This window comes from Aethalodelphis obliquidens, unplaced genomic scaffold (genome assembly GCF_003676395.1).
Source record: "Aethalodelphis obliquidens isolate GAN/ISIS:26980383/991018 unplaced genomic scaffold, ASM367639v1 scaffold103, whole genome shotgun sequence".
Classification (NCBI taxonomy): Eukaryota; Metazoa; Chordata; class Mammalia; order Artiodactyla; family Delphinidae; genus Aethalodelphis; species Aethalodelphis obliquidens.
The window spans coordinates 678,425-691,925 of NW_020838047.1; the positions used below are offsets into that span (position 1 = coordinate 678,425).

Consider the following 13,501-nt stretch of genomic DNA (forward strand, 5'->3'; position numbering starts at 1 on the left):
TCATGTATCTTCACAGTGTGTGTGATCTTGCCAATAAGCAGTGCTAGAGGTTGTTTTTGGGACACTTTTTTCTCTCCTTTCCCCTCCCTCCATCTGTCCTCCTCCCCTTCCCTTCACTTTTTTAAGCTTTCACTACCTAACCTATTGTACTCTCGCTTCTGTCTCCACCACTCTCCTGAAGTTACTCTTGCTGAAGTTAACAACCTTAATCAAGTATCTTACAGTATTTGGTACAGTAAGTTTCTAAGTGTGATACCGATGGCAGAAATATAAGGAAGACGTTAATAAATTTGTTCACATCAAAATAAACTTTTGTATTTCAATAAAATTGAAGACAAATGGCATATAAGCAAAAAAAATTCATACCTGAGAAGGGCTAACATCGTCATTAAAGAAGCTTCTACAAACTAATGAAAAGAAGATGAACTTGAAGATGGTGGAGTAGAGGGATGTGGAACTCACCTCCTCCCATAAGTACATCAGAAATACATCTATGGGACTTCCCTGGTGGTGCAGAGGTTAAGAATCTGCCTGCCAATGCAGGGAACACGGGTTTGAGCCCTGGTCCGGGAAGATCCCACATACTGCGGAGCAACTAAGCCCATGCACCACAACTACTGAGCCTGTGTTCTAGAGCCCGTGAGCCACAACTACTGAGTCCGCTCGCCTAGAGCCCGTGCTCTGCAACAAGAGAAGCCACCGCAATGAGAGCCCATGCACCACAATGAAAAGTAGCCCCCGCTCGCCGCAACTAGAGAAAGCCTGCACACAGCAACAAAGACCCAACACAGCCAAAAATAAATAATACATTTTAAAAAATACATCTATATGTGAAACTATTCTCATGGAATACCTACTGAAAGCTGGCAGAAAATCTCATACAGCCAAAGCTGCAGTAAAAATCCCCAAGTAATTAAATAGGACAAAGGGAAAAGGGAGACGAGGAATTGGGATGGGACCTGCCCCCTGGAAGGGAGCTGTGAAAGAGGAAATGTTCCCTCTCTCTGGGAACCTCCTTTACCGGCTGGGAGGTTCGGTGGGACAGATAGGGGGCTTGAGAGGACAGTGTGGAAGCCGGCCTGCTGTCCTACAGGGTAGAGAGAGTGCAGCACAGGCCGTCTTGGCCATGCCGCTGCACTTTCCAGCCTGTGATGCGCCTGCTGGTGTGTGCAGCAACTGGGTGCTGCAACTCAGGCTTCAGCAGACAGACCCGGGGAGGGACTCAGGTTGGGTGCATGGAGACAGCCCGAGGGGCCTGGAGTGTGGCACAGGACACAACTGGGGGTGCGCACAGCAGGAGCGTGGGCCCGCCGTCGGAGCCTGTTGTCAGTGCATAAAGGGAGGGGTGTGGGCCGCCTTAGCAGCCCATTATCAGCATGCTCACAGCGGGCATGGCTCTGGCTGCCGTGGACTTTGTGCAGTTTGTGGGCATGCACACAGAGGTGGGGCTGAAATCAGAGCCAGTCACCGGTCCTCCCACAGCGGGTCCCAGGCTGTGGCTGTGGCGGGCTCTCGTGGTGGTGCGTGGGTTTTGGGACAACTCATGCATGCCTCAGGGGCGTCCACGGCGGCCCTGAGGTGGCCCCTGAGGGCAGCACTAGCACTAGTTCACTAACAGTGAAGTCTGTGCGTGTGCACACGGGTGGCATCACAGAGTTGCGTGTCCTGGTGGATAGCTCCTGGGGAGGAGCACACGCTGGCTCCTGTCTCCCAATGCTCCAGGCCCTCACTCCTCGTATTGCAGCTTGTAACTGGATCTGGGGGCTTCACCTGTGACAGCTGAGGAGCAGACCCTGTCCCTGACAGGGCTGTGACAACTACAGGGCAGAGAAGAGGCCCCACGCAGTATCCACTGCAGGCTCTGGTCACCACAACACCAGACACACCCCTTAGCAAGGGGACAAGGGCCAGCACACCCTGAGGAAAGACGTGGCAAGCATCCACACTAAAAACAGCCTTCACACCAAAAATATCAGACTCACACAGTCTACACAGGGACACTCCCACATAAAAACAGCCCTGTGAGACCACAATAGATAACTGTTTCTCTTAAATTCTTAGAGTCAGAGAAATTTAACTAAAATGAAAAAGCAGAGGAACTACTCCCAAGTAAAAGAACAAGAGAAATCCCCTGCAGGAACAATGAAACAGACCTCTCCAGTCTACCAGACCCTGATTCAGCAAAGGAGGTAATAAAAATGCTGAAGGAGTTAAGAAAGATTATTGATAGAAATGCAGATCACTGTAACAAGTAACTAGAAACTATAAAGAGGATGCAACGTTTATAGCAGCACTGTTTATAATAGCCAAGACATGGAAGTAACCTAAATGTCCATCGACAGAGGAATGGATAAAGAAGATGTGGTACATATATACAATAGAATATTACTCAGCCATAAAAAAGAATGAAATATGCCATTTGCAGCAACATGGATGGACCTAGAGATTATCATACTAAGTAAAGTAAGACAGAGACAAATATCATAAGATATCACTTATGTGAAATCTAAAAAATGATACAAACGAACTTAGTGACAAAACAGAAATAGACTCACAGACATAGAAAACAAAATTGTGGTTACCAAAGGGGAAACGGGTGGCAGGGACAAATTAAGAGTTTGGGATTAGCAGATACAAGCTACTGGAAACAAAATAGATAAACAACAAGAACCTACTGTATAGCACAGGGAACTATATTCCTAATCTTGTAACCACCTACAATGGAAGAGAATCTGAAAATATGTATACATGTATCTGGAATACTTTGTTGTGCACCTGAAATTTACACAGTATTGTAATCAACTATACTTCAATTAAAAAACAATAAAGAAGACTATCCCAGTAGAAAATGGACAAAGAACCTGAATGAATAGTTCAAAAGAGAAGAAATGCAACAGTTCAGAAACGTGGAAGAATTTTTCAGATTCATTGGTAAGCAAAGGAGCTTACAAAAAAAAGTGAGACACTGCTTCCCCCCATCCAACATAACGAATAACAGTAAGAACAGATTGTGACACAGTGCTCACTGTGTGTAAGTCACTGTTCTCTAGACATTAATGAAATTGACTAATCCTCCCAGCAGCTCTATAAGCAGGTCCTGTTGTTGGCCACATTGTACAGATGAACAAACTGTGCCACTTAAAGATAAGTAACTTGTCCAAGGTCAAATAGCAAATAAGTGCTAAAGCCAGGATTTAAACCCAGGCTCTCTGACTCTAAGGTTTTAGTGCTCTTTGACTACTACCCTTTATTGCCTCTGAAATATTTTAATAAATAATAACCACTGTTAAAAGAGTACGTAGGAACGGGCATTTTTATTCACTGCTGGTCAGAATGCAAGCAAGCTAGTAGGCGTTTCTGTAAGACAAGCAGTGTGTTTGAAAGCTTTAACATGTGCATATTCTTTGAACTCACAGTGTATACTATGGAAATCTTTATAATGAGTACATAAAAATGTATGTACAGAAATTTAATCTGAAGTTCTTTTATAATAGCAAACACTGTAAACAGCCTAAATGTCTAATAAGAGAGGATGAGGTAAATAACTTTGGGAAATAGTCTTGCTAAGCTTGTGTTCTTATTGCAGGTAGTAAAGTAATGCTGCTAATTAATTAGTTCATGTAGGAAAAGGTTTGCTTCATCCTCCCTTAAGTATGTACAGTATTTGACTTTCCAAAGTATTCTTATAAGATTGAAATGTCACTGGTTTTCTCTTTTTAGCTATCTCTAGGTTGCATGACTAAAATTGAGTTAAAGTTTATTTAACCTTCAGTAAAGATTTTATATATCTTTTTTTAAGTAAGCAAATCACTGAGGAATAGAATTTGAAGTAAATATTATAATTGTTATAGATGACATGCTTTATTTCTATTAACTGTTACTCTTTTTTTTTTAATATCTAGCCTATCTGTTAAGATGCCTTAGAAAAAGAACCATGGAGAAGTATGTTAGAGTACAGAAGATTGGAGAAGGTTCATTCGGAAAAGCCATTCTTGTTAAATCTATAGAAGATGGCAGACAGTATGTTATCAAAGAAATTAACATCTCAAGCGTAAGTATATTTTTTGTTTGGTCATCCAAGTAGAAGTCTGGTTACAGGAGAGAATAAAAAAATATATGGCAATGCATGACCTAAAGTGAAAGACTGCCGTAATTGCAGAGAGAACCACTAATTTCAAAAGAGTCTGTAAATCCTTTCAGATTTTTTTCTGTGATGTGTGCTCATGTTTATGTGTTTAAAAAAGATACCTCACCTACTGTTCTGTGACTTAATCTGGTTTGAACATCTTAAAATGTTTTTGTTGTATTTGTGCCTTCAACTTATTCTTTTTAACTTCTAGCTATATTTTAGTATTTGGGCTGTGCTTCATTGGTAGCATTATTATTTTTTAAAAAATATTTATTTATTTATTTGGTTGTGCTGGGTCTTAGTTGCGGCAGGCGGGCTCCTTAGTTGCAGCTTGCGGGCTCCTTAGTTGTGGCTTACTGGCTCCTTGTGGCTTGCGGGCTCCTTAGTTGTGGCTTGCGGACTCCTTAGTTGCGGCAGGCATGTGGCATCTAGCTCCCTGACCAGGGTTTGAACCCAGGCCCCCTGCATTGGGAGAGCGGAGTCTTATCCACTGCGCCACAAGGGAAGTCCCGGTAGCGTTATTTTTAACCACTCTCTTTTTGATGGACTATTATGTTGTTTATTTACTTAATTTACTGTTTTCTTTTTTCCTTCTATTTAAGATGTCCAGTAAAGAAAGGGAAGAATCAAGGAGAGAAGTTGCAGTGCTGGCAAACATGAAGCATCCAAACATTGTCCAGTATAGAGAATCATTTGAAGGTCAGATAAATTTTGCAAGAGCGCGCAAAAGAACTCCTAAGCCTTATGACAACTGTTGTATACTTCCCTTTTAAGGATCTTTTTGTGAATTATTCTCAGGAAGAAAAGTATATCATTTCTGCTTCAATACACATGCATTTTAGACATAGGAGGAACAGTCATTTATACCTTTTTAAACTAAACTTCTTTTAAGTGCTACCACCACTGCCACTGAGAAAATGTTCCGATTTTAGAAAGTATCCTGCTTGAGAGTGTTCTCAGGTTCTTAAAGTATTATAAAGTATTGCTGTTTTGGAAATATCTACCATCATATTTGGTAATGCCGGAACTAAGATAAGACAAAGCTTCTCTAAAGGCAGGAAAAGGTGGTTTATTGAAGTCATTCCTATTATCATAAATCTCTGTCAGTTGCAAAATAGAAAGATAATCTAGATTGAAAGTAAAAGATAGTTTAAATGACCATTTCAGGGTCGCATTACATACCAGCTTCAGCAGCTGAATTAAAGTATCCTTGTTCCCAAATAAACTTGGTATCTAGTAAAGTAGAACATACTTTTAAAAGTATATGGATCATTAACACCTTATGCCATAAAGTACTCAGTTTATTTATTTTATGATGGCAGTGAAATGAGGCTTTATAGCTGAAAGAGTACAATGTTAACCATCTCTTCTTTCTCAGGACCTTGAATTTCCTTTATTTATCTTTCCCTTAGCATCTGTCTTTTAGTTTCTTCTTTCATCAAGATTTTACTATTTCACGGTAAAAGGTTTGAATGTATGTCAACACATGTTCTATCAGACGTTTTGTATTTATGTTGAATGCTTCACCTAGAAACATCTGAATGATTCAAAAGGGATAGCACGTTCTTTAAATAAGGTTATATTGTTACTGGCGTTTAGTTTTAAAGGAGTAAATGCTCATGGTAAACGTATTCAGGAGTGCAGACATGCATGAACCCCAAGCTCTCTGTTCCTCCCACTCATTCTCATTCCCTAGGGGTAAACAGTGTGAATAATTCCACATTGATTCCTTCCTGTATTTTCTGTGACCGTGTGGAACAAGCATATGTGTGTAGCCTTTGACGTTTAAAAACAAGTGGGATCGTAAATATGTATGTCTGCATCTAGTTCTTTTCACTTTGTCTCTCGTGGGTATCTTTCCATGTCACTGTGTATTGATGCACCCCATTCTTTACAACTTTCTTGTAACATCTGCAGTGTTTTCCATCGGATGCACTTTATGGCTGTATCACACTTTGTTTAGCCTCTTTTCTGTTATGGATACTTAGGTTGTATTTAGTGTTTCACTGTTACAGGTAGTGTTGCACTGGACGTCCTTGTACAGGTGTCTGTGTACTGTGGCAGTCTTTTAGGAGTGGAGTCCTTAGACTAAAGGGCATGAGAGTTCCTTTTTCTTACAAGCTCTCCAGCCCTGGCCTATAAGTTCATTCTCAGATTTATAAGATGTAGTTTCGTCTGGTGATTCTATACATTTGGTATAGAATTTGGTCCCTGTTTCTGCCTCACCTGAGCCATCTTCTCATTTTAATCATGTAGCTCTTTGGACCTCTTAGTTTCTCATAGAGCTTTTGGGAGCTCTGAAACACAAATATTTAATTTTTCTCTAAAATGATTAAAAATAACTTACATATGTGAACATTTTAAATCTCTCAATTTTTAAAAATAAGCAAGTTGGTTAAAAAAGTGAAAATTTTAATGTTATTTTGAATGTCTGCCATGAAAGGTGAGGAAATTAGTGTCTTTACAGTTCCTCCCCACTGATTTTCGTTCATCTTGACAGGGTAAAAATATTTAATAATTATCATTTGTTCTGAAATTATATTTCTTAGAGTTGTTTGGCCTTGGTTCTATATTTAGACAGATTCAATTCTTATTGTTAGTTCGTTTATAACTTAGATACCCCTTTCCAGAGATACTTGAATTTATCTCCAACTTTTCTGGATTTCATCAATTTTTTTTCATGACGAGCTTATGGATGCTGTATTCCCTCAATGCAGTTACTGTTTGCATTTCTGAGAGTGTCTAACTGATGCTTTTATACGTGAATAAGTATCTTTGATGACCCCTTTTCCCTTACAATCACATTATATCTTCTGGCATTGCATGTTTCTGTAGAAAAGTTTGAGGTCAGCATAAAGCTTCTCCTCTTGAAGGTAATTTACTTTATCTTTCCTCGATGCTGGAAGGATTCTTTCTTTAGAATTGAAATTCACCAGAATATGGCTTAGTATTAATATTCTGTCTCTAATCTAATATTCTGATTCTGTCTCTCTTGGAACATTTTGTACCCTTTCTGCCTGCAGATTCTGGTTTTTCTTTGTTTCAGGAAAGTTTTCATTTCACTGTTTTTAAAGAATCCATATATATCTTAAGATAAGGAAAAATATTCCAAAATTTGTTTGTCATAAAGTTGTCTTAGCTTACAGATGAATTCTTTCTTATAAAGTCTCTTGTGTTACAGGATGTGTTCTCAAATTTTAAAATACATTAAATAACAAAGTGGTTTTGGGGAAGAAAACTTCACTGAGTTAGTTTTGAGTGCTTATAGAGGTCCTCAGGCAGAATCAGTTTTAAAAAGAGGCATCAAAGAAATTTAATACTGATGTCATAATTGCAGATACTATTGTAAGCCTTCTAAAGTCACTTAAAAGGCAGTATGGTTATGTTGTGACAATCATGCATATGAACTCTCTAGGATGATTTTTTTAAAGTCCCAATCTTATGTGTATGGGAATTAGGACATAGAAAAAATTCCACTGACAACATAAACAGATTTTAAAAGTGCTCTCTTTCAGTTAACTTAAAATGAAATGAAGATCATGTGTATCGGGAAAACATAGGTGAATCAATAAAAGACATTTATATTGATGACACATGTGAAAAATTTGGATAAAATTGTTTTGTAAAACTGGAGAGTGGGGAGAAAACAGTATTTTCAGGTACATGAATGTATAATTAGATTATATTAAATATTATAATTAGACATTTTTGTCTATATTCCTAACATTTTAAAATTTTTAAAAATTTGATCTTATCATTGAGAAAGTGTTGTGTCACTGTATATTGGGGTATCTGTGTTATATACAGTTTTGTTTTCTCTACTGTTATTCATATATTGCTCTCTGTTTTTAGTTGTCTCTAGCTATCACCTTCTAATTGCTTTCATTCTTTTGTTTGTATTTTCCTACAGTCTGTGTTTTTTTGACCTCATAAGTTTGTTTTACTTCTTACTGTTGCAAAAGTAGCTTTTATATCTTTAATGGAAGCTTTTCAGTCTCACTTATGGCGCTTGTGTTGGCATTCACCTTGTTCCCCATTGGTGTTGCCAAAATCTAACTTCTCTATGTACTTGAAGAAAGCTTTTCTTTGAGGCTAAATTTGGATTGCTTTTTGCTGCAGGTAACAGAAAATCTGGCCAGTATTGGCTTAAGTGAGAAAGATATTTAATGATCTCACCTAACAGGAAGTCTGAAAGATGAGCTGTCCTGTGTATAGGGTGTATATGGCAGCTTAGGCCCTGTCTGATTTCTACTCTGGCATCCTTAATAGGCACGTTTTTAAGCCTAATGCTGTCTCCTTGTCCTGAGAAGACGCTTTGCAACTCCAGGCAGCGCCTGCATCCAAAAGATGCCAGAAGAAGGGGCAAGGGCAGCACCAGTAGCTTGCTCTTGTCTGTCCTGTGACCAGACGAGCCAGTGCTTTCTCAGAAGCCACTGTTCAGATTTCCTCTTAGATCTTAGTGACCGATATGGGGTCAGTGACCCCCTCTAACTGTAGGGGAGACTGGGAATTAGGAAATCTGGGATTTTTTTCAGCTTCTCAAGTGAGAGGCGATGAAGGGAGAAAAGTGTTAGAATTACAGGGTTAGCCTGCTAGCAGTGCATTCTTCTCTGAGAGGTCATGGTTCGTGTCCTCTCTTAAACTCTCAGTCGTTTTCTAACATGCCTTGAGGCTTTGTCACTCGCCTTACAGTCTTTTTGCTTCAATTTCAAGCAGTTTCTAGGTGGTCATTATGTTGGGTTTTTTTGGAGGGTGTTTCTTCAGTACTGTGTGAGCCCATTGGTGATAGGGGTGGTGTCTTATATTTCTGTATCCCTGGCATCTTGTGCAAAGTGCCTGGAACATAGTTGGCACTCAGATGCTTGAATGATCGAAGGAATACAAAACAGATTAGTATTTCCCTCATGCAGAAGAGACTTTTCTTTTAACCTTACATTTTAACTAGTACTTATCCCAAAGTAAATGATAAATGTTTAAACAGCAAAAAATATAGCAGAGCTCAGATATTTTTCTTCAGGATTGCTTCTCCATTTCCTTTCTCAGGTCCTGTTTAACCTTCTCTGTCTCCCTGTCTCTGTGTCTGTTTCTGTCTCTCACACACAGACGCACACACCTTTATAAAAAAACCTTGTAATGGTTTTATTTAATTTTTGCTTCATGCAGATGGTACAGAATTCAAAGGTTACATAACAGTAAAAAATTTGCCTTCGGTTTCTAGTTTTGAGTCACCTGTTTTTCCCTCCTGGAGGTACCCACTGTTTTACCACTATCTTGAGTTTCCCTCCAGAAATGTTCTAAGCATTAATAAGCATACATAAATCATAGCACACGGTACTTTTTTTTTTGTCTTTTTGTTTCTCATGCTATGTAAATGGTGACATTCTATACATATTTTTCATAAGTAGTAGATTGTACGGTTTTCTGGGTTTTTTTTTTTCGCACAGTGATTTCTCACATGTATATTTGGAAGATCTTTTCGTATCAATTGTAAAGAGTTAGACAGATTCTTAATCAGCTCATTCATGTAGGTTCCCAACCCTGGGCACATTGGAAGCAGTGTGTACAAGGTGAATGTGAGCACTGCGAGTAACAAGACCACCATCCAAGGTGCCGGGAGCAAGGCCATCAACACAAGGCAGCAAGAGAAGTGAACTCTGGGAAGGCTGTTCCTTGAGCTGTAATAGGTGATCTTGGCCGCTCTTCCTTACCTGGGAAGAAGTGGTGTGGTCTTAGTCCTATGGAAGAGTGAGGGTGGAGAGAAGGATTAGGAGTGTTCTTCTCATCCTGTCTACCACAGGAGGGGTCATGGAAGTCTTTTATCCTGTGGACTGAGGCATACAGGTGATTAGGGAAGTGCCCCATCTTCATGTTCGTTCACAGATTATGTATCACTACAAAGAGAGCTGCAGGAGAGTAGAGACTGTCTCACTGTTGAGTCCTGACAGTTCATCGCAGCATCTGTTATTGTGTTTGTTTAACAGGCAATTAAGTGGATGAAATAAAGCTGGAAAGTAATGGTCAGCTAAAAACCAAGGTTACCCATCTCTGACAAATGATTGGAAAAATGTGATTTTTATAGTTGACGTTTAAGGAAATATATCTACTAAATGAAATCAACTATATCTGTCTGTATTTTGTCCATATTGCAGAGATGTTTATGTCAGTGTGGATAATGGGATGATATATTCTTGGCAGAAAAGTCATTAATGATGGAGTTGCCTGTTAACCCAAGTTACCGCACAGTCTGTACGTCCAGTAAACCTTGACTTTGCACTTCAATTCTTCTGGCTGTGGTTCTGTTTTTAGTTTAGTGGAACGTATTTAATTAATTGCTGCTTTTTAGTAAACCTTTAGGTGTAGCTATGCTTTTGATGTACATTTTAAAAAATGGACTGTAACTTTTATATTTTTTAGAAAATGGCTCTCTCTACATAGTGATGGATTACTGTGAAGGAGGGGATCTGTTTAAACGAATAAATGCCCAGAAAGGCATTTTGTTTCAAGAGGACCAGGTGAGTTAGCACGTGGGAGACTGGCTCTTACTCCGTAAGTGTTGTTGAGAATTCATTCTGCGCTTGTTTGTTTGTACTACGAGTATTAACTGGACGCCTACTCCAGCTCTCGTGACCTCCCTCCTGAGTTCAGGTCCCGTCTCGTTTCCGTCTGTGGCGATGCTGCTGTGTGTGTCGTATACGTTGTGTCCTGTGTGTATGTGTGCGTGTGTGTGTGTGTAACTATATTTTTATGCGGGTAGCTGATTGATTACTCTGTATGCTGTCAGTTGGCTTACTGCCACCTTATCTTAGAATGTGGCTTTGTCGGTAACTCCAGCTCTAGAAGCCTTGTCCTGCAACTGTGTGAAATCCAGTCTTCGTTTTGAGTTCAAGGATCTCTAAAATATGAGCTATTCTACGTACGCAGTCTTGTTTCCTGTTCCCTAGGGTGCACCCTTTTTCATGGATGTACCAGATATTTATCGCACATTCATTTTGTGGTTGGCACTGGGACACAGGTTTATACCACTCATTCTTCCTGTGTATTTATTCTGATTATTTATTTTATTTTGGTAGTACCTTCTCCTCCGCATCCCTGACTCTCTGTTACTAACATTTTACCATTTTTAAAAAAACTCAGCTCAAGTCCCAGCCTCTTTAGATTTTCCATAGGTACTCTGATTTTCCATGATCTTTTCTTTCTCTGAATTCCTGTTGCATTTCTCATTATCACCCATCCTTAATTTTAATTGCAGGCTATTACGTAGGAGAATGGAGGGAGCTGTATGCTAGGAGTGTTGCATTTGCTGTCTCTTTTAATTCTTAAATCCCCCTGTGAGTTAGTGTACTGTAGTTTTCTCTATTTAATAGGTAAAAAATCTAAGGTTAAGTAGCTTGCCCAAAGTCACAGTTGGTGTTTGAACCTACCCCTATCTAACAGCAGAGTTTATAAAATGTTCTTTTTACAAACTTAAATTGTAAAATTATTCAGAGGTTTGGAGATGGAAAGCCGTCTTCCCCTGCCGTTCTGTCCCTGAGATTACCACTGCTTTTGGTTAGGTGTGCTTTCTTTTTCATATTGAACATACACATGTATACACTGAGACATGCGTATTCAGAAATGGGATAGTATACATACCATGCTCTGTCTTGCTTTTGTCGCTTAAAAATTATCTTGATTATGTTGACATGTCCGTCCATATAGATCAGTTGTATAAGGTTTTGTTTTGTTTTTTCGGGCACGCCGTATGCGGGATTTTCGTTCCCCAGCCAGGGATCAAACCCGTGCCCCGCTGCAGTGGAAGCTCGGAGTCCTAACCACTGGACCGCCAGGGAAGTCCCGAGATCAGTTGCATTAGTTTTAAGAGGTGCATTATATTTCATACCAGCAAAGCCCTTGTTTGTTTCTTTTTACTTCGTACTCATTTCTGCTCCACTCCCCTCTATCCTTAGGCAGCCCTGCCAATGTCTTTAATCAATATCTCTGTCTATGTCTGCAAAATAGCCATCATTGTTTTGTATACATGTATTTTTAAATGTGTACCTGTTGTATTATATCTCATTCAGTTTTACTTTTCCCCTAAGGACTGTTTCTGATCCATCCGCTTTGCTGTCTGTACATCTGTTGTTTCTAGCTCCGACCTAATAGTCCATGGGATTCCTCCCAGTCTACACTCACCTTCAGTGCATCGTGCACCCTTGTTAATGTACTCTGAATAATGTCACATTAGACTTGTTTCTCCAAGCAGGTTGTAATTTACTGTAGAGCGGAGTCCCCAGTCTGCTTATGTCAAGGTACTGAGGAAGGCTGCGTCTGTGGTAGCACCGCCTTGGCACAATTCATCAGCTGATTGATAACGTCATACAGATGGGGACTTTGAGGGTCTTGGCAGCAACTTGGAGATATGGTAAGATGAGAGCTTGAGTCAAAAGTACTGTTGAGTAGGTTAGTATCGTATTCCTCAAGCTTTCCTTACCTCACGTTCCACAATTAAGCCTACTAGGCAGAGCCCAAAACTTGGAGTGAGAAGGCTTGGGTTTGAGTGCTTGTCCTACTTATCAGCTTGGTAATTACGTTTACAAGTTACTTAACTGCTTTGTGGCTTTACATCCTCACTCAGTAGTAGGGATATTCCTACCAGGTAGCCGACGGTACTGTTGTGGTGAAGGTCAGATAGTAATGTTTGTTTGTGTACAAGGTGCTATTTTTTTATTACAGTTTTATCTGATATATTCCATTGCTTGTGCTTATTTTTATTCTTTTGTCTCTTTTGGACTTTAAAATGCTTGCTGTTAAATTCCGTAACATTATACTGTAAAGTACATTGATAATCTATTGGTTGAGTTGAGTTTAGTTTTTTTTATTAATTAATTAATTAATTAATTTTTGGTCTTCGTTGCTACATGTGGGCTTTCTCTAGTTGGGGCGAGCGGGGGCTACTCTTTGTTGTGGTGCACAGGCTTCTCATTGCTGTGGCTTCTCTTGTTGCGGACCACAGGCTCTAGGTGCATGGGCTTCAGTAGTTGTGGCACGTGGGCTCAGTAGTTGTGGCTCGCCGGCTCTAGAGCACAGGCTCAGTAGTTGTGACGCACAGGCTTAGTTGCTCCACGGCATGTGGGGTCTTCCTGGACCAGGGCTCGAACCTGTGTCGCCTACATTGGCAGGTGGATTCTTAACCACTGCGCCACCAGGGAAGCCCTATGGATTTGGTTTTTCTGTTGGATAAATATTCTTAGTACATAACGATATATATATGTGTGTGTGTGTGTACATATATTTTTCTTGTAATCCTAGAAATTATGGAGATTTACTCTAGTTTTTTGGTCCATCTGAGATTATTCCATATAAACAATAAAAATTTGGCAAGTCTTTCTTTTA

The 13,501-nt window shown here is 39.7% G+C and overlaps 1 protein-coding gene across 6 annotated transcripts in view; it reads left to right on the top strand.

Annotated features, from left to right (window-relative positions):
- NEK1 (NIMA related kinase 1) overlaps positions 1 to 13,501 on the top strand; it is a 213,219-nt gene that overhangs the window by 13,028 nt on the left and 186,690 nt on the right. For 5 of the 6 annotated variants that reach the window (XM_027096525.1, XM_027096520.1, XM_027096521.1 and 2 more), the window contains exons 2-4: positions 3,903 to 4,051; positions 4,732 to 4,828; positions 10,544 to 10,641. In XM_027096525.1, coding sequence (XP_026952326.1) covers positions 3,935 to 4,051; positions 4,732 to 4,828; positions 10,544 to 10,641 — 312 coding nt within the window. In that variant the 5' untranslated portion in view covers positions 3,903 to 3,934. Of the gene's footprint in view, positions 1 to 3,902; positions 4,052 to 4,731; positions 4,829 to 10,543; positions 10,642 to 13,501 lie in introns of those variants that run through there. The other variant, XM_027096524.1, reaches the window with a different exon arrangement.